This window comes from Siphateles boraxobius, unplaced genomic scaffold (genome assembly GCF_051911475.1).
Source record: "Siphateles boraxobius isolate OS27281-9 unplaced genomic scaffold, OSU_SipBor_1 18, whole genome shotgun sequence".
Taxonomy (NCBI): Eukaryota; Metazoa; Chordata; class Actinopteri; order Cypriniformes; family Leuciscidae; genus Siphateles; species Siphateles boraxobius.
This window is the reverse complement of record NW_027508788.1, coordinates 11,608,156-11,628,866: the sequence shown is the minus strand read 5'-3', so window position 1 is coordinate 11,628,866 and position 20,711 is coordinate 11,608,156. Positions and strand designations below refer to the sequence as shown.

The following is a 20,711-nucleotide window of genomic DNA, read 5'->3' as shown; positions in this document are numbered from 1 at the left end:
TGAAACAGACACCATCATCTTTATGGAGTAAATAATTATAGCAAAGACAGTATAAACATTTCAGGACACATGTACCCTGAGCAGGTTTATTAATCTGTAGAAGTTCTTCACTAGCCATCATCCTGAAGATTAATCCACTGAAAGTTACTGTTACCATAGAAACAGGGATTCTTTATCATTTCAAATTCAAATAAAAATTTTAATTGATTGGTTTGGTATAGAACTCTTTATTGAAGAATGTTCTGAAAATAATAAAAGTTAAATGTTGTGAGTTAGTTTGAATTGTGGAGCTTGTTTGAGGCTGTTTGTGTGTGTGTGTGTGTGTGTGTGTGTGTGTGTGTGTGTGTGTGTGTGTGTGTGTGTGTGTGTGTGTGTGTGTGTGTGTGTGTGTGTGTGTGTGTGTGTGTGTGTGTGTGTGTGTGTGTGTGTGTGTGTGTGTGTGTGTGTGTGTGTGTGTGTGTGTGTGTGTGTGTGTGTGTGTGTGTGTGTGTGTGTGTGTGTGTGTGTGTGCGCGAGAGAGTGCATGAGTGAGTAAGAGCAGACAGCGATGGGGTCATTTCAGGGTCTGGCTGACTCAGGAAAACCCACTACACACACACACACACACACACACACACACACAAACAGCCTCAGCAGAACAAACACAAGAGAGAGTGAGACTGATGCCTCATGGGAAATTGAGTTCATGTCTGTAATGAAATGAAACGAGTGAAGGCGTGAGCTCATAGAGAGATGGAGACTTGCTGCACATGCTCAAATTCACTAACAGCTTTTCAGAGGTTAAATCCCTAAAGACACTCCTGTGAGAGAGTGATAGAGTGATAGAGGGATAGAGTGATAGAGGGATAGAGTGTGCTTCAAACTGTGACCAGATGAGGGCAGTACAGTATCTATCTATCTATCTATCTATCTATCATTCTCTTTAAAACAATCATCTATCTGTCTTTCTATCTATCTATCTATATATCTATCATCTATCATTCTCTCTTTAAACCAATCATCCATCTATATATCTATCTATCTATCTTTCTATCTATCTATCATCTATCGTCTATCTGTCTGTCTAAGTATAAGTTGATAATCTGTCATGTATCTCATCATCTCCGTCTGTCTCATCCAGATATCGACGACTCAAAATTCATCGGCTCCTCTGTGATCAACTCCACGTTTGCACACAACAAGACTGGCTGTCAGATGACGTTTGATGACGACTACAGCGCGTACTGGGTGTATTTCATCAACTTCCTGGGAACGCTGGCCGTGTTGCCAGGCAACATCGTCTCCGCCCTCCTCATGGATAAAGTGGGCCGTTTGAGCATGTTAGGTGATGACATCACCAGTGAACTGCAACTTCACCACATTCTTAATAAGATTTTACATTCTAAATTAGAAAAAAATCGATTTGGGAACCTAGAAAAGTCCTATATAAATGTAACAAATTATTATTATTATTCTAAATGTTGTTGTTGTCTGATGTCATGTTGTTGTCTGTGTGTGTGTGTGTGTGTGTGTGTGTGTGTGTGTGTGTGTGTGTGTGTGTGTGTGTGTGTGTGTGTGTGTGTGTGTGTGTGTGTGTGTGTGTGTGTGTGTGTGTGTGTGTGTGTGTGTGTGTGTGTGTGTGTGCGTGTGTGTGTGTGTGTGTGTGTTCAGGCGGATCGATGGTGTTGTCCGGCATCAGTTGTTTCTTCCTGTGGTTCGGCACCAGTGAGTCCATGATGATCGCGATGCTCTGCCTTTATAACGGACTCAGTATATCAGCCTGGAACTCACTGGACGTGGTGACGGCCGAACTCTATCCCACCGACAGGAGGTGAACGGACACACTGTCACTAATAAACATGGAGCGCAAACATTTATACACATTTTTAAGACTAAAGTCAACTGTCACTAATGCATTGACGTCTGTGGAGCATCAAGACACAGTGGGGGGCTGTTATCATTCACTAAAACTACAACTATTACAAACACTTTTTGTATATAAATTTTAATTTTAAATGAAGAACTTAAAACAGAAATTAGAGATGTTGCTTTGGCAACTAACTGAAATGAGTTTAAGTTGAATAACTAAAATTACTAAGTGGGAAAAAAAACTGAAATAAAAATAAATTCAATTTAAGTTGGAATATTTAAAAAAAAACATAAAATTAAAAAATATTAAAACTAAAGAACTTTTTTTTTAAATAATAACAAATATATAAAATAGTACTAAATAGCATTGCTACAGTACATTAATGTTCTTCTGGGTATCTGTTCATTCTAACAATTTAACTAATTAACTAATTAAAAAAGGACAGTTTTCAATGCAATCATATATTAGTATAAATAAACAACATCATTTATTTAATTTTATAATTACAATATGTGTATGACTTACATTTATTATTTATATTTATTATATTGTTATAGTATAACCGTTTAGTGTAAAAATTCATTGATATAATATATATAATGTTTATTAATATATTTGATCCTGTCATCCTAATAACATAAACAAAACATAATATAATAATACCCTATACTAATACTAATATAATAATACTTTTGAGTAAATTATCAGTGGCGAGTTTCATGTACACTGAAAAATATTTTTGTGTAGGATTTACTTTTAAACCACTTTCACATAGAAGTTGCTTTACACAAGCAACACACTGAATATTCCAAAACTCTTTGTTTTATTCACAACTTTGTGGACTTTTAGACGTCAAAGCTTACTGCAACTTAACTATAAAAGTACCCGTATTAGTACTATCACTGCTGCTATTGCTAGCTCTGCTGATCTTGCTAATACTGCTGCTATTGCTAGCTCTGCTGCTATTGCTAGCTCTGCTGATGTTGCTAATACTGCTGAGATTGCTAGCTCTGCTGCTATTGCTAATACTGCTGCTATTGCTAGCTCTGCTGATCTTGCTAATACTGCTTCTATTGCTAGCTCTGCTGCTATTGCTAATACTGCTGATATTGCTAGCTCTGCTGCTATTGCTAATACTGCTGCTATTGCTAGCTCTGCTGATCTTGCTAATACTGCTTCTATTGCTAGCTCTGCTGCTATTGCTAGCTCTGCTGCTATTGCTAATACTGCTGATATTGCTAGCTCTGCTGATCTTGCTAAATCTGCTGATATTGCTAGCTCTGCTGATATTGCTAATTCTGCTGATATTGCTAGCTCTGCTGATCTTGCTAAATCTGCTGATATTGCTAGCTCTGCTGATATTGCTAATTCTGCTGATATTGCTATCTCTGCTGATCTTGCTAATGCTGCTGGTCTCTCTGGTCTGCAGAGGAACTGGATTCGGCTTCTGTAATGCCATGTGTAAACTGGCGGCAGTCTTGGGGAATGTAATATTTGGTTCGTTGGTGGGAATCACGAAATCGATCCCGATCCTGTTGGCGTCAACTGTGCTAGTCGGCGGAGGCCTGGTGGGTCTGAGACTACCCGACACCCGCTCCAACGTCCTCATGTGACCCCACTACACCTGTGACCTCTGACCTCTGAGCCGCCAAGGAAACACGCTCCGGGTGCAGGTGGAGCCAGCGGCTGTGATGTGTTTGCTTTCTTTATTCATTTAAAGTCTGTTGTTTGTTTACTAATAAACAATTATTTATGGATTTATTTTATTGGTTTAGCTTTTGACTTGCCCAGTTTAGATTAAACCTGGATTATGATGCCTTCGTTGCTGTAAATCAAATGGTATGAAGTGTCAAAACGAAAACGTGTCAATCTCTTTTTAGACTGCGAGTTGTGAGCCAATCTGGGTTGAAAGAATTATTTAAAGTTATTTATTTAGAAAATTCAGCAATTTTGTTATTACTGTTATTTTTTTAACTGTTATCTTTTTTATTTTTAGCTGAATACAAAAAATTCAGGTGATTTTAATATTTGTTTTAATTTTTAAAATCAAAACACTACTTAATTTCCTTGAAATGCTCAAACAAGAGTAAAAAGGCCATTTAGAAGTGTAGACATTAGCGATAACAGCTTTTATTGGTAGCGTCAGGTCCGATTCTCCGGTGGCCAGAGGCGGCCTTTGCAATACAGAGGCAAATCCTCTACCGTGGCCTCATGGGATAGTAAAGAGTCCATCATATGCACACTTCAGAACAGGAAGTAATAGATCATCCGGGTACGTTTTCCCCTTTCCACTTCTTTTGTCACATACTGTTTTTCTCCTACTATATAGTAGGGAAGTATGCGATTTCGGATGCAGTAGTCATTGAATCATTCAGTCAAACGATTCGTTCAAAACGGTTGATTCATTCAGGGACAAAGCAGAAGTGAGTGAGTCATTCATTAGAACGATTCATTCAGAATCTGTGTTGCTCGTGCAATGGCTCCACTGTTTGTTACTATTTTCGTTGGACAATAGACAATAGTGTGTCTAAAATGTAAGTCACCTAATAGCCTATTACCTTATTGTTGATTGAGTTGTTCAATAAAATCAATATCACATTTGCAAATGAGCTGATATTCGGGAAAACAGCACTTTTGCTCACGTGGTATTGCTTGTAAGTATAAAAAACAAGAAATTATACTGAGACTTTTTTGCACCATTTCTTGTTTTTTGAAAGCATTTTTGTGTGAAGTGAAACGGCTGAAACATTGCAAAGGCCGCTACTGCATTTCTTAAACAATACGATAACGATTATCCAGTTTACATTTTCTGCTTTTTATAATGATTTAGCTAGCGGAAGAACACGCTTCGACTTCATTCTTGCCTTCGTGAACTTTGTCGTCGATGTAGCTGAAACGGACTTCATTTGTGTGTCTCTCTCTCTCTCTTGGTTTAAGGGTTAAAGGCGTCTTGATTAGAGTTGTGACGTTCGTGAACGAACCGATTCTTTTGAACGGCTCATAAACATGAACGATGGGAGCCGAGTCGCGGCTGGAGGGGAGCCGTTCTTTCTGTCGTTCTTTTTTTCCTATGCGTGTTTCACACAGATGCACACAAATTAGCTCCTCAGTTATAGGGGAAGGGGCGCACCCAGCGCAGGGGTACTACTGCCTAACAGCATGATGATAGTAGTTGTGCATGCGCGCCCATCCTTTACGTGAGTACTCCAATGGAAAAAAAAACCTACGTGCCTTTGTCATTGGGTAGGAGCGGAGTTGTGCGCGCTGCCGTCAAGCTGGCTTCTTAAAACTGACTAAATATTTAAAAAGAGCCAAAAGAGCCGTTTTTTTTTAATCAAAATGTTCTTGTGTGATAACAATGTTCTTGTGTGGAAGTGTTACTGTTTGTAGTAAAAGCTGATTTGCACAGAAATTCATTGCAGCCGGCTTTGTTTTTTATGTTTATTTGTGAGTAGGTATTGTATGAATAACATAAGTCAACATAGCTTTACACATACACACACTTTGTACTAAAGGTGAATCCAAAATAGTGATGTCACTTTCTAAACAGAGGGATGTTGTGCAACCCTATGGTATATAGTCCACACATGACAAATGAGGTAATAATCTATATTTCAGAAAAATTCAAACTCAGATATTGGTGTGTGATATCTGAGTTTAAATTATTTGACTACAAATCTCACCTCATCATTCCTCCCAGTGATTATTTCCAGGATAAACTGAGATGCCCTCAAGCTGGCTTCTTAAAACTGATTAAATATTTAAAAAGAGCCAAAAGAGCCGTTCTTTTGAACGGCTCTTTGTAAGGAACGGATCGCCAAGATCCGGATCCCCTCAAAGAGCCATAAATCCCATCACTAGTCTTGATAACCCTAGTCTAGCGCGAACTCTTCTTCTGAAAACTGAATGGCCTTTGCTTCCTCTCCGTGCCTCCTTCCTCTTAAATCCCTCCGGTCGGCTTCTCGTAGGTTGTAGCGATCCATCGTACAGCAGAACCGAGTGCATTTCTAATGCTCTACTGCTTGAATAGGTGGGAAAAAAATGTCGTGTTTCGCCATTTCATCACATTGCACTGGAAATTTCATACATGCAATTGTGCAATATGACTAGACGTGATACGGCCGCATCATATAAAATAATAAAAGCCATTCAGCCTGGTCTGATCTCTTCTGCTGCTGTCTACATGCACTGAAGTACACTAAACAGCAGAAACAAACTCTACACAAGTCAACGCTGAGACCTTTCAGATGGAGAACTAGAGTGGAGGTTTGTTTCTGGCCTAATTTAATGATATTTTGTCGTGTGTATGTCGGGAAAGTTAAGATAAACACTTGTTTTGAACTTATCACTGGCGACAACGTTTACTGTACACGTCTAGATGTTGTAAAGTGTTGCCTGTTGAGTTAAAACATTATTTTTTCATGGTCAGATGTGTATCCAAACGTCTCCTCATGTGTACTGTATGTGTAGATATCTTGTATTTACTGACATTCATTTCTGTCTATAGGTGTTTATTTGGGGTGGTTGTGTGATTCTTGGGGTGTTATTTGAGCTAACAAGAGGATTTTGTGTAGTTGCAGGTGTTCTGAACAAATTCGGTTCGTGAGAGAAATATATTCAATATAAAGTTGAACTTGTGTTTTTTATAGCCTATTCATTTCTGAACAAATTCAAGTGGCCTATATGAAAAATTCCACACAAACAAATGAAACATGATATCTTGTTAATAAATACACCCGTGCATGTGCATATTGAGATTTGTGTTGCAGTGATTTGTCTGTCGTGCTTTCGCCATGAGTTTATTTCTCGGTTTGAAAGATGAATGTATCATTATTGTGAGCGTGTGATGTCGTTCTGAAATGGGTTTTGATTGGTTGTGGATCTGGCATGCCAACGACACGTCTGCCGTCACTGCTGGCCAGATTTCTCGGATATATCTGATTTTATTTTGAAAAGAGAGAGAAAAGTGCCATGTACAGTGTGAACGGAACTGAAGTGAATCCAGATGTACTGCTATTAAAGAGTTTCATTATAAGACTAAAGAGTGTCTGCTTATTTCTTTCCTTTAAACAGACCCCAAATTCATTTTTGTGGAATAAAAGTTAGGAGTTACATCCTTCATTCTGTCTCCGAGTGGGATAAGGTGTAATATATCATAAAATATCAAAGCAGAATCTGATGAGAATCGATTAAGACTCTGTATGAACTGATATTTTGGGTGGAGAAAAAATTTGGTACAGTGGTGTAACCTTAATTTGATGAAGCAACGAGTGGTTTTAATGCGAAAAAAACCCCAAACATAATCACTTCATTTATAAAACATTATTCTCCAACACACGTTAATGCAACAACGTCTGCTCTTGCCTCAACACAACACACATGCCTTGTGGTGCTCTCATGAACAGGTGTAGTTTATGCTGTTTATTTTGTTAAATAGTTTTTTTTGTTGTTGCATATTACAAAGTATAATTGCAAAAGAACTCACGTCACTTCATAAAACTTAAACCCCTGGAGTCACATTCCTTTAATGATGTCTTTACTACCTTTCTAGGTCTTGAAAGTGGTAGTTGCATAGACTGTCAATGCAGGGACAGAAGTCTCTCAGATTTCATCAAAAATATCTTCATTTGTGTTCTGAAGATGAATGAAAGTCTTACAGGTTTGAAAATACATGAGGGTTAGTAATTTATGACAGAATTTTCATTTTTGGGTGAATCATCCCTCTAACGGCAGTATGAACTGACGGCGATATGGACTTTTAATCAGCTAATTAATCCTAGCTAACTATTTTTCCTGTTGACGCTATATTTAGTTTTGATGTAGGAATGTTAGTGAGTATAAGAGGGAGAAACACAGATCTTCATATGCGGTGGATATTGGTTATGCTCATCTTTGCTCACTCCTTCGAAGGCATCTTGAGTAAAACAGGTCTATATTTAACGAAGCACTACAAAAAGACCTGGACCGGAAACGGTGCAACCCGTTTGTATCACGCATACCCCCCCCCCCCCCCCCCCCATTATTTTATTTATAACCTGTTTGAATTGATTAAAAACAAGTGAATGTCAAAATGTATCTTATTGTGACCTCTAGTGGCGAACGTGGGTGCATTAAAATGATCTCGTGGTAATATTAATATAAAAAATATAATATACAATATTTACATTTAAATATAGCCTACTATATTATTGTTGTTGTTATAATGACAGAATTGTATGACTAATTATTATAAATAATAATTGTTTTATTATTATATTTTTTAATATATAAAATAAATCGTGTAATAATAGTAATATACAACACAAATACACCTTAAAAAGGTTAGAAAAACGTGCTTATATTTTCATGATGACCACGAGTGATCAATAAACCTGTTCGGCACTAGATGGCGCACGAACTCCAAACGTCTCGCATTGCGTCAGTGCGACACACAAACTCCTCTCAGGCCCAGAACTTTTATTGGACCAGGACTGTGTGTATCTGTTCTTGATATGTGGTGTTTGATTCGGGAATAACATGCAGATTTGAATCTGTTTGTCTGTGACTGACTCGAGGACAGTTTAATCCTGCTGGAATGCTCGAGTGAAACTAGACTCTCGCCAGCCCGCCTGTCTCTGTCTCTGTTTTCACCCTCACTGTCTTTGAGTTTATCCCTATGGTTTATCCCCGCTTAAACAGTTCACATCATCCTCAAGGTGCAGTAGCCTATTATTATTATTAGATGTTCAAGCACGAAGTGCTGAAAACCTTTTGTATTTGTAGTTATTATTATTAATAATAATATTTTACATTAAACATAACCATACATTTTATTTAATAAAATACATTATAATATGCTAAATAAAATAGCAATTATTAATATCAATTTCAATCAGAGTTCTATCTGCTAAATATATAATTATATAACTTTTTTTTTTAAACTATTAATACTACTTAACCATTCTGAGCTCTTACTCAACCCTGGTTAAGCTTTGGAAAGGCTTGACATGCTGTTATGGTGTAAAACTCGGCTTATATACAAGATCATCTGAACTGCAGCTGCAATGAAAGGGGTGAGGGTGTTTAATATTTTGCACGCACAGTATCTGCTGAACAGCTGTTTCAAATCATAGCTATGTGAACTGACCAATCAGCAGGACTGCAACTATATGCTTTGTAATGTTTAAAATGATTAGATTCTGTGTAAGAGATGTACTGTACGCTGAAGTCATGTGCCAGGAAAGTCATATTTACATAATCATATGCACTCTGATAAGGATTATTGCATTTACTGCTGGGAAACAGCAGGATATTCAAAATGTCACATTTGAATTGCACTATTTGCATTATGAGTACAAAGGGACATGCCAAATGGCACATATAAAAATAACACTATGTATATTTTTAATGCATAAAAATGTTTTATTCCTCAAATCCACCATCGATGGCAGTGTTTCTGTATATCAAAATAGTTAGACTTTATTCATACACATACAGGCCATGAACTCAGATCAGATCTCCACTCTCTCCTGTAATTACTCTTGTGGGAGAAGAGAAGAAAAACAACACATCTGTCCAATTATCCGTCATATCAGCGTCCTCAGAGAACGATCCCGGGGTTAAATCACCAGCAGCTGCTGAGTTCAGGAATAACAGAGGGAACCTGCTGCTGCTGCTTCACTTGTGCTTCAGTTTCAAGAAGCTTAGCTTGCCAGTTAAAAGGTTTTGCAGTGCAGGAATGCCACAGTTTACTGGTTAATATTAAAACATGCATATATGTCTCCATCAGCAGAACAAATAGGGCCCATGTACATAATGTATTCTAGAGAAATTAGTTACTGGGTTTTTTTAAGGGGGGGAAAGCACAACTGGCATTGCTAATATTGATCTGAACAATCTCTAACTGTTTAAAGACCGCAATAAACCACCCAGAAAACTCTGGCAACCATATAGCAAATGCCTGGCAACCACCTAGATCACCCTAACAACCATATAGCAAATCTCTGGCAACCACCTAGATCACCCTAACAACCATATAGCAAATCTCTGGCAACCACCTAGATCACCCTAACAACCATATAGCAAATCTCTGGCAACCCCCTAGATCACCCTAACAACCGCATAGCAAATCTCTGGCAAGCACCTAGATCACCCTAACAACCATATAGCAAATCCCTGGCAACCATGTACACAAGTACAGGTTGTGGTTGTTAGGGTGTTAGATCACCCTAACAACCATATAGCAAATCTCTGGCAACCACCTAGATCACCCTAACAACCATATAGCAAATCCCTGGCAACCACCTAGATCACCCTAACAACCATATAGCAAAGCTCTGGCAACCACCTAGCGTCCTCCCTGCACTAGCAACCACAAAGCAAATCCTCGGCAACCTCGCTGTCCTAGCAACTACATAGCAATGCCCTGGCAATCACCTAGAGCAGTACTGTATCCACAGAGCAACCCCCCAGAACACCCTGGCAGCCTCCTAGAACACCCTAGTAACCTCCTAGAACACCCTAGCAACCACATAGTAACTCCATACCCTAGTAACCATATGATATCTTCTTGGCAACTGCCCAGAACACCCTAGCAACCACATAGCAACTCCCTGCCCAAGCAAATGCATAGCAACTCCCTGGCAACCACCCAGACAATCCTAGTAACTACATACCAGCGCCCTGCCAATCACCTAGAGCACTATAGCGACCACATAGAAACTCCCTGACAATAACCAGGAACACCCTAGCAACACCCATGGCAGCCTCATAGCGTACCCTAGCAACCACGTACAGTATTAACTCTTTCGGCAACCACCTAGAACCCCCTAGCAACCATAAAGAAACGCTGTGGTAACCTCCTAGACAAGCACAGCTCACATTTTCTTCAGAAACTGTTTAAATCTAGTTGACATTAGGATTCCTGTACTGTGTACTTCATATCTATACAGATCTGATCGTACATTGTCCCTCTTACTCAGAGATGCCTCACATTCCCAGGCCTTACAGGTGTCTTTGACATACAGAACTCAACTCATGCATGTTTACGCTCATGCTTCACATGTACAGCAGCGTTACACACAGCACTCAGAGCGTGACGTACAGGGTCACACGCAACATACAGTGATTCGCCATCGGTTCAGCTGATTTATGAGCTCGTTTGCCACTGTTATCTGTGTAAGGAGTGTCATTACATCAGATCTCTTCTTTTAAAATTCCTCCAGATCGTAGATAACAGATAAAGCAGTTTAAAGGGTCATTCTGTGAAAACAATCTGTAAAAACTGATGGAAACTGTTTGCACGGCTCATCAAAGTTAAATATCCAGAGCCGCTGGCCTGAAACAATGAAACTAGTGCACACAAGCAACTTTATTGACTATATTCCTTTTTCAAAAATAATGAGCATAATAATAATGTAGATAATGAATGAATGCAGTTTCTTTCTGTCGTTCTGTTGCCTTGTAATGAAAGACAACACTTGCTCTGTCCTCCACACTCCTGTTTTGATTCACTCCTCCATGAGCTGAAAATGTCACATAACCTTTGACCTTTTGACAAGGCGCCTTTCATTTCTTTCTTGCCGCTTGCTAGTGGCGAAAGAAATGTTTCTTTTTCCGCTTTTTATTTTTTTATAAACATCCAGTGTGATGTCAAGGCCCATAGTTTGAGACACAGAGCCCCTAAACGGAGAAACTGTCCAGGATTAAAGCAAATCTAGGTTCCTGAGCTTATGTAAAACTATAACCACTGTTCAGCCAAAGACAACACTTTTAAATGCTTGTTATGTAAACACAATGACTCTATAGGTGCAATAACTCTATGGCTTGGTTTCACAGACAGGGCTTAGATAAACCCATAATAAGGATTAGTTCAATAAGGACAGTTCAGTAGCTTTTATAAACATGCCTTAGAAAAAAAAAACATTAATGTTTTGAGGCTGTGTCTGAAATCGCCACCATACTCTTAAATAGGGCGTTATTTGAGGCGACAGCCATTTGTAGTGGTGTCCGAAACCATAGTGGACATTATCGAATTGACACATTAAATCACAAAATGCACCGCGTCAGCCCTTCCGGCGTACTCAGTGTCCGAATTCACTCACTCGTTTTCATTCATTCCATCAAGGGGACTATATAAGTGGACTAATATAGGGAATAGTGAATGAGGGTATAGGGGGGAGATTTCAAACACAGCACGAGTCATTGAATCATTCACTAAACCAAGTCATTAAAAAACGCTGATTCGTTCAGTTACAAAACAATTGACTTGCTGTGTTTGAAATCATCCACTATACACTCATTCACTATCCTCTACATTACTCCACTTATCCACGCAGGAATATATTTGGCACAACCGTCACAGTGCATTCTGCCTATTCTCTAGCCATTGAGCGTACTGTACATCGGTTGTACACTCGTTATTGCGGTGCATTGTGGGATTGAATAAGTGCACTCAATAATGTCCACTATGGTTTCGGACACCACTACAAATGGCTGTTCCCATAAAAAGTGCCCTATTTAAGGGTATAGGGGGCGATTTCGGACACAGCCACTGCCTTTATGAATGAGTCATTGAATCATTCACTCAATCGATTTGTGTAAAAACACTGAATCATTCATGAGCAAAACACCACTACTGATGTGTGATGTTCGCTTTAATCATTCCATCAACTTCTCAGAAACTGCCCAAGCTGTTGTTGCAAGTTCTAACATAGTATATGTTATTTACCACATATAACAATTTTCACTAACAGTTAAAAGTATTTCATGTTATTATTTGACATGGCATCAAGAATTAAGGTTTACATATGTATTATTATGTTTTGTTATATCACAAAATGATTTGTTGAATAATTTAGTAATGTAATTTTTCTAAAAACATAAAACCTAATTTTTTTTAACCACAACTGGGTTCAATTAAAAAATGTTTTAAAATCAAAAATGTATCAAATAAAAATACAATTGAAAAAAAGTATATTAACAAAACCAACTTATTCTATAGTTGGTCGTTTATACGCGTCTCAGGATTGCTGATCTCTCTCTCTCTCTCTCTCTCTCTCTCTCTCTCTCTCTCTCTCTCTCTCTCTCTCTCTCTCTCTCTCTCTCTCTCTCTCTCTCTCTCTCTCTCTCTCTCTCACACACACACACACACACACACACACACAAACATTGCTGAGAGGGAGAAGCACGTCAGGTCACGGCATCAGCTCTCACAAACTCTTTAAACTTCTTTAAACGTTTAACGCCCGCGCGGAGGACCGGAACCCTTCCTTCTTCACGCGCCCGGGTGAGTGTCTGTGCGGGATTCAGTCGCAGTGTCTGTGTTCAGGTTTGGAGGATTGTTGTTCTCCGGTTTCTATGGACTCTGGTCTCGAGAGGGTTTAGGACTTTGAGCTGCACTTGTTCCTCCACGCCTGGATCGTTTACAGCAGGTTTCTTCCTCCTTTATACGACAAAACACTTCAGTTTCACCGTATATCGCTGTTTGTTCGCGTTTAAGTTGCGGTTAGTTTAGTGTTTCTTTGTATTTGGATCAGAAAGAACCGAACAAAAGAAAAGTATTTGCTCTTTTTAAATATCAAATGCTTATTTGCTGTCGCTCCCTTTTAATTGTTTGTTAGTAGAAGTTAATTCAAACGGGGTGAACCTGTTTTGTTTAGTTGTGTTTTTTTATGTTAGTCTGGCATTTTAGGGTCATGTGGAGGTCTGCAGTCAAACTCGCATAAATTATCCCAGACTTTTCATCTAAACAACAAAAGAGTCATTTTGCTCAAATGAGACCACAACAGATTTTCTTTCTTTGTGCTTTTTTAGTTGAGAACTAGTCAGGTTGTGTTTGTAACAACTTACAACTTCCTATGTAAGCAATGCAAATGTATTGACACGAGCATCATCATTTTGAACATCAACATTTAGGTTAAAGTTTATATAAATGTGTGAAGTGAAGTTTTAATCACCCTTTTGTTGTTTTGTAGTTTAATTTAAATGGTCATTTGTTATGAATGATATGCATAGTAGAAATAAAAGTAGTACAATTTTACATGCAAGTCAGTTAATAATATGAGTTTATAATTGCATGTAGTTTAAACATTAAAGGATGTCAGTGCTTGACATGTCAACTATATGCAGACATAGAGCATTTTTCGACACAGTTAATGTATCTTTGTCAGTTTATTTCTGTTGCTTGTGCTCCTTTTTAAACTGCATGAATCTTCATCTAGTTTATTAAAACATGTTTGGAGACTCTCGTGTCTCTCAGAGCAGGTGCCTGAAGCGTCTAAAATAGAAGCAAGGTAAAAGTGGCTGGTAAGTGGAAGAATATAGCCTGACGTGAATTGTTGGCTGTCAGCGGAGGATTATCATTAAATGCCTTTGTGTCCATGACCTCTTGACCCCTAATGCCTAAAAACTGACCCTTGAAATGATATAATTTATTCTTTGCTTCAGGGACTACTTGGTCTTTTGCTGTAAAACGTGTTGAAATTTAATAAACAAAAGCACACGATAATGTTATTAAAAGATAAAAAGGATTCTTATTGCTAGAACTAAATCTTAAGTTTAGTTTTGATTTGTTTTTCCCATCAATATAGAGTTGTGCTATGTTCAGAATAGCATACCCTACTTCTTGTACATGTGTTTTTGCATTTTACATTTATTTATTTAGCAGTATTTATACAGTATACATGTAATAAAGATCACCTAAAGCATTTGATTGGATTATTTGGCAGAATTATAAATTCTGTTGGATATATAAGTATGTTTAACTTCATCTGCATACATACAGTATATACTCACATATGGCAATAGTAGCCTATATATAGCAAGATCACAACTGTTTGATTGTTTATATCATCACACAATGCAACTATATTGTTGCCTAGCTCAAATCTGCTAAATGCAACTATAACTCATGAAAATATTAAGATTAACATCAACATCAGGATTTTCTGTAAAGCTGCTTTGAAACAATGTCATGAGGTCATGTGACAACAATATAGCATACTATTATTTGAAAATGCCTGTGTGCTGTTTCACATTCTACTTTATAAAAATATACACGGTATACTTTTATACACAGTGCAGTATGCTAATATTTTATTCTGAATATAGCCTTGATCTTTATTTGTGCCTTAATAATTAGAGCAGATGCCATTACTCGCTGATGGGTTCATTGATGTTAAATTAGTCCCTCAGGACATTTTTAATGAGGAAATGATCTTATGAGTAGGTCATATAACCGTATGTTAATCTGAACATGGATAATGTCGATAGTCCACCCAGACAATGACCCGCCTTCATGGGTGAACACGATAGAATCCTGTAACCCAGATGAGCTGGCGCCGGGTCAGACCGGTACCCAATATCCCTGTGAACCGAGCACCAGTGGCCCGTCGATAAACAGAACCGGCCTTTCAGAACAAAACCCATGAGATTCAGACCTATTTACTGACTGACTTACATTCAAGTGTTGTTTTAAAGGGATAGTTCACCTTTTCAACATTGAATTTCAATGATGAATTTTCATTTTTGGGTGAACGGACCGCTTAATGATTTGAATTTAGCAGATAGATTCATCCTGAATTAAAAACCAATGCAGCGATTGACCACCTTTAGACTTGCATTGAGGCGATAGCAGGGCTCTCTCATTAGTAATCCAGTGAAATGCGACCTGATCCAAACCCTACATCGATGCCCTAACCGGTCTCCGACCCTGTTTTAATGCTCCGTCCACGGCACATAATGTTCCTTCTCTCTAAGAAACCGCACAAAAGTGCCACTCTTGAGTTTGTGTGCCTAACACAGTCGTGCTTTGTGTCCCTCTGCCAACATCCCAGTGTGGAGAGAAGGATCTGGACTGATAGGAGGACGCCCTTATTCTGTTACCTTTCTGGATACTAATTACCCCTCTAATCTGACCCCAGGCTAGTTTATGTTGCCCCCGACACCTGCACAGGTCTCAGAGAAGTCACAGGGTTTCTTCAGATAACTTCTGTTTGTAGTTCTTTTCATGAAAACACACAGTGATAAGCAATGCTTGGTAATCGATAACAGGACTGAATAATAATGACGCCCCGAGGCCAGTGAGAGCCCAGTACTGTGTTGTCACTACATCTTACCTTCATTGTCATGCACATGCATTTTTATGCTTGCAAAACCTTTTGTATAATGTATTGAGGGTTGTTGTTGGGAGCAGTGCTATTTTAGTATTATTTATACTGTTATGGTGTATGTTAATATTTTGAATTGGCTTCTATTTTTATATTTTCAGGTTTCAAATTAAATTTTAGTTTAGTTTTGTAATTAAACTAAACTTAATTTTGTTAGTTTAAGTTTAAATTTTATGTGCTTTTGTCATTTTATTCATTTTAGGGATGTAAAATATATCAGCCACCATATTAGTATTGGCCGATATATGATCAGTTTAAATGTTAGCATTATCAGGCTGATAAGATAATTTGTTCAATATCTTAAAACTGATAAATAATGTATTATTTCCCCCAGCTCAGACACTTAAATCAAATATGATTGGAATAACTTCAAAAGGAAAACGCAGATAAGTGCAACATGTGCAGCACAAGTCTTTCATATAGGCTACATACAATTTTAATCAGGCTCTCAAAAACTATATTAAAATGTGGATGAGCCCATATATCGGTTATCGGCTTTCAAGAATTATCGGTTATTTGTATCGGCCAAAATTTTTGTATCGGTGCGTCCCTAAAAAAGTATTTCAGTTTAATTAATTATTTCAGCTTTAGTGACGTTTTAGTTCTTCAACTATAATGTTGAATCTGTCATGTTTAAAGAAAAAAAAACTGCCAGCGGTGGTTGCCAGAATAATTCAGTTAAATACAGTAAAAATTTAAACATCTTTACATAACAACAGTTTCAAACTGTAATTTACACACACAAAAAATACATTTTAAACTGGTAAATCCAACTGCATATGTAGAACTGATAACAAAAAATTAAGAAGAAACATAATAAATAAAATTATAAAACATCAAATGTGAAATGCCACACAGGAAACTCGGTATACGGCTTTTCACTGTAAATCATAAGATGATTTGTTCTTTTTACTTTACATTTTTTTTACATTTTACAAAATGTAAGGTTAGATCTATTTTAGTTTTCCTCCATTTAGTATGGGAACTTACTGTTGACCAATTTACTGGCGCATTTTCTACAGTCGCATTTTTAGTCTTTTACAGTGAAATGGAATATACTGTTCTATAGATATACTATAGTTTCTTCTGCGCACCAAGGCTGTATGTATTTAATAAAAAAATACAGTAAAAACAGTAATATTGTGAAATAATATTACAATTTAAAATACATTTTTTAATGTGAATATATAGTAAAATTTAAATTATTTCTGTGATGCAAAGCTGAATTTTCAGCATCATTACTCCAGTCTTCAGTGTCACATGATCCTTCAGAAATAATTCTAATGTGCTGAACATTTCATTTTAGGATCTTTGGATGAATAGAAAGTTCAAAAGAACAGAATTTATTTGAAATGGATATCTTTTCTGACATTATTTACTGTCATTGTCAAAAGTGTCTTTAAATAAGAGGGCCATGAGATATTCAGTCATTTGATGAAATATTATAAAGACAAATTCATCACAACATGGATTTATGAATCATTCACAATGAAAGAAACAAAAGTAAATGGGGTAAATCTGAATTTCAAGTTGACTTCATGGAGAGTCAGTTTGTGTTGGGTCACAAGACTCATGTGGGATGGTCATTTTTAATCTCGGATAACTAAAACAGGCTCATTCCAGAGATAATCGATTTATTGGCGGATGGGAAGGCCATTCTGCTGTTTTGAAGCGTCTCCCTGCTGAATGGATTCATTGTGTTGGATTGACTTGATTTCTGTTGCGTGCCACGAGTTATCGGACACGGTTGTCGTTTTTGACCAGATAACACCAATGCCAGCAAAAAGGCAAATTCTTTCTTGGGAAACGATAATGATTAATCCCTATTTGCATTTACAGCAGTCTTCTCAATTTCATTAATGTTTTCATTAAATACAAATGTTTTCTGGGTGGTTTAGGGAGTGAAACAAGAATTTAGCGAGATAAAATATTTTTGAAGGGAGTGTTTGAAAAGAAACAAACAGAGGAGACAGCAGTCAGCACTTTAAAACTGGGCTTGTGCAAATGATATTGTGTTCAGTCAAGACCGAGGCCATATTCTACATCCCTGTAGCATTTGACTTTTCTCCCTGAAACTAGTCAAGGTCTCTTGCACCAAAACCGTCGTAATTTAGTTTAACATGATCATTTTCCGCCCTCTCTCTGACCTTCTCAACTTGCAAGCTTTATTCCAGCTCTATTCCAAACTACAGCTCTCAATTGCACTTACTTTCAGTCAATTACATTGATCAAATATGTCATATTGTGATCATGCATAGATAGAGTGATTGTGAATTTGCATAAATGCAGTTAAGAACTTTAAAACTGAGGTGGAGAAAATAATGTAAAGGCTCTTACTCAAATAAAACTCTTAAATGTCTTCAGAAGACTTGGAATATAAACTTTAAAAGAGTTTTTTAAAGCTTAATAGAGTGCGTTTTACGAAGAAATAGTATTCCAGTGTTCCTACCTCAAAAAATGTTCATTCAACGTGTTACTTGCCATTTCTTTGTAATTATTTGTGAAATGTACCTGCAATTTGTGAATGAAAATGGTTTCAAAGTAAATACTACATCAGAATTTTTGTTCAGTGTAGTGCACACCTCATTTGGAGTTGTTAATGGAAATTTTATCATTTTTATTAATATAAATATTTTTTGTCCTTTTAGGAGTTTAACAGCACCAGAAGGAGCTTTGAATTGTGAATGTTAGAGTATGTGTACAAACTACAAAATTGATTAAACTCTTATTGGAAAAGACCTATTGTTCATCATATGATATCAAATTTGGTTGAAAGCTTTGGCAGGATCTGTATCTGTGCTTCTGTTTTATGAGAATCCTGTGACTGTAATGGGGTGAAACGGTGTGTGATGGTTTTACCGTAAACACACACACACACACACACACACACACACACACACACACACACACACACACACACACACACACACACACACACACACACACACACACACACACACAAATACTCATGGGAAAACACAAACAACATCTACCCTAGTGCTCTGACTCATGGTCATTCAGGCTGATCGGGGTTCATTGTGTTCTTTAGTGTTAGATTGTAACATTATCCAGTGTTTTAGAATGTTCTAAATGTTGAGTACAACATCCTTAAAGTGCTCCTATTATGCTATTTTGAAGTTTGCTAATGTTTTGTTGGCAAGCCAAGTTTATTTACATTTCATACACTATGGCAATTCAAAGTGCTTTACAGACAGGAATTGAAATAATCACAAAAAAATAAAGCAAGAAAAAATTAAAACGGTTATACAAGAAATTAAAAAATATATATGAATAAAAAGAGTAAAAAGATGATACATAGATAAACTTCTCATCTGGCAAAACACCGGTGTATCATATTTTTCAGAACTCCCAGTTTTACTCTGAGATTTTTCCATTATGATTTCACTGTCTGTGGTGTTCTATGTAGTCTCCTACAACAGGTTTACATGCATCCAAGGTCAAAAACTAACACTTTAATTTTCTCACAGTGTCGGAAACTGTTAGATCGAAGATTCAAGCTTTAAACCCCTCCTTTCCGTGAGCCTGCACTGCTCTGATTGGTCGGATGGCCCAGTCTGTTGTGATAGGTCTACTCTTCCCTGATTGGTCAGATGGTTCAGTCTGTTGTGATTTGTCTGCTTTGCTCTGATTGGTCAGATGGTCCAGTGAAAGCGGTTTACCGCCATACCGCGGGAAAATCTTGCTTTTCAACCGCGGTTAGAAAAAATCCATACCGCCCCAGCCCTATACACACTACAGAGTTCAATATGTGTTAATGCATATTTGCATTTGCATTTCAAACAGAATTGTCTTGCTCATTTGTAATGTTTGCTGTAGACATACTATCACAACTCAGAGCAGAACACGATATCACCCTTTAGTAAACTGACACATTTGTGTAGTTATGCAGCTTTGTACTTCTCAATGAGATGTCTATTGTCTCGAGGCTTATTTTATTGCAGAGCTGATGTCATTTCAATGGTACATCAATCTCTTTAAAATCACAATCTGTGTTCGTTCTTCCAGAAAGGTAGTTTCGGAGAGCGAAGTTATTAATTCAAACCGAGCCAGCAGGTACAAAGAAAGACCAGCTAATTAAATCTGTAAAATGATTGGCGTAGCTGAGAATCACAGTTAGACTAATGTTCATGCACAATTTCTTTTTCAATGTATTTTTTTTGTCATTCTTTCATTATGCCCCCGAATTATCTGATGTAAAGCAACAGAAACATCTTTGCAATTAAAAAGGCTTTGAATATGATAATTCAAAAGATGCATGATATAGAAATTTGATTGATAACCAATTTTATATATATATATATTGTTAACTTGTTTTTTAATAAAATGCATTAAAAAATTTTGTATTATATTAAAAATAATTGTATTATGGAAAAAACTGTTCACAACGATTATATTTACATTGAACTTTACATGCTTGAATTAAAATGATATTTTAATGTTTGATAGAAACAACTAATATTTATGAGACTTGCCATACAGTTTGAATTGCAAAGAAAAAAAGTGCAGACATCTGCTTCAGATATGAATAATTTAAAATTGTGATGATCATGTTCATCTGCATCTCTAATCAAAAACACTGTGCTCTGCTAACGTGAACATTTATCTTTTTTTCCCTTGCAAATGTAGATCATCTGACCGTGTACATGCATCACATGGTCTTCAGACTCGTGTTTGACAACCAATTGCTAAATTCA

The 20,711-nt window shown here is 37.2% G+C and overlaps 2 protein-coding genes across 8 annotated transcripts in view; both read left to right on the top strand.

Moving 5' to 3' along the window:
• Positions 1–6,891, top strand: part of LOC143741129 (synaptic vesicle glycoprotein 2C) — a 46,442-nt gene extending 39,551 nt beyond the window's left edge. The window contains exons 11-14 of one of the 2 annotated variants that reach the window (XR_013204948.1): positions 1,121–1,324; positions 1,651–1,810; positions 3,279–4,796; positions 5,711–6,891. Coding sequence is in view for 1 of the 2 variants with exons in the window: in XM_077233495.1 (XP_077089610.1) it covers positions 1,121–1,324; positions 1,651–1,810; positions 3,279–3,462 (548 nt within the window). In the remaining variant the exon portion in view is untranslated. Of the gene's footprint in view, positions 1–1,120; positions 1,325–1,650; positions 1,811–3,278 lie in introns of both variants that reach the window. The other variant, XM_077233495.1, reaches the window with a different exon arrangement.
• Positions 6,892–12,864: 5,973 nt separating this feature from the next.
• sema4d (sema domain, immunoglobulin domain (Ig), transmembrane domain (TM) and short cytoplasmic domain, (semaphorin) 4D) overlaps positions 12,865–20,711 on the top strand; it is a 63,621-nt gene continuing 55,774 nt past the window's right edge. For 2 of the 6 annotated variants that reach the window (XM_077233514.1, XM_077233515.1), the window contains exon 1: positions 12,865–13,115. The gene's annotated coding sequence lies outside the window, so the exon portion shown is untranslated. Of the gene's footprint in view, positions 13,261–20,711 lie in introns of all 6 variants that reach the window. The other 4 variants (XM_077233510.1, XM_077233513.1, XM_077233516.1 and 1 more) reach the window with 3 other exon arrangements.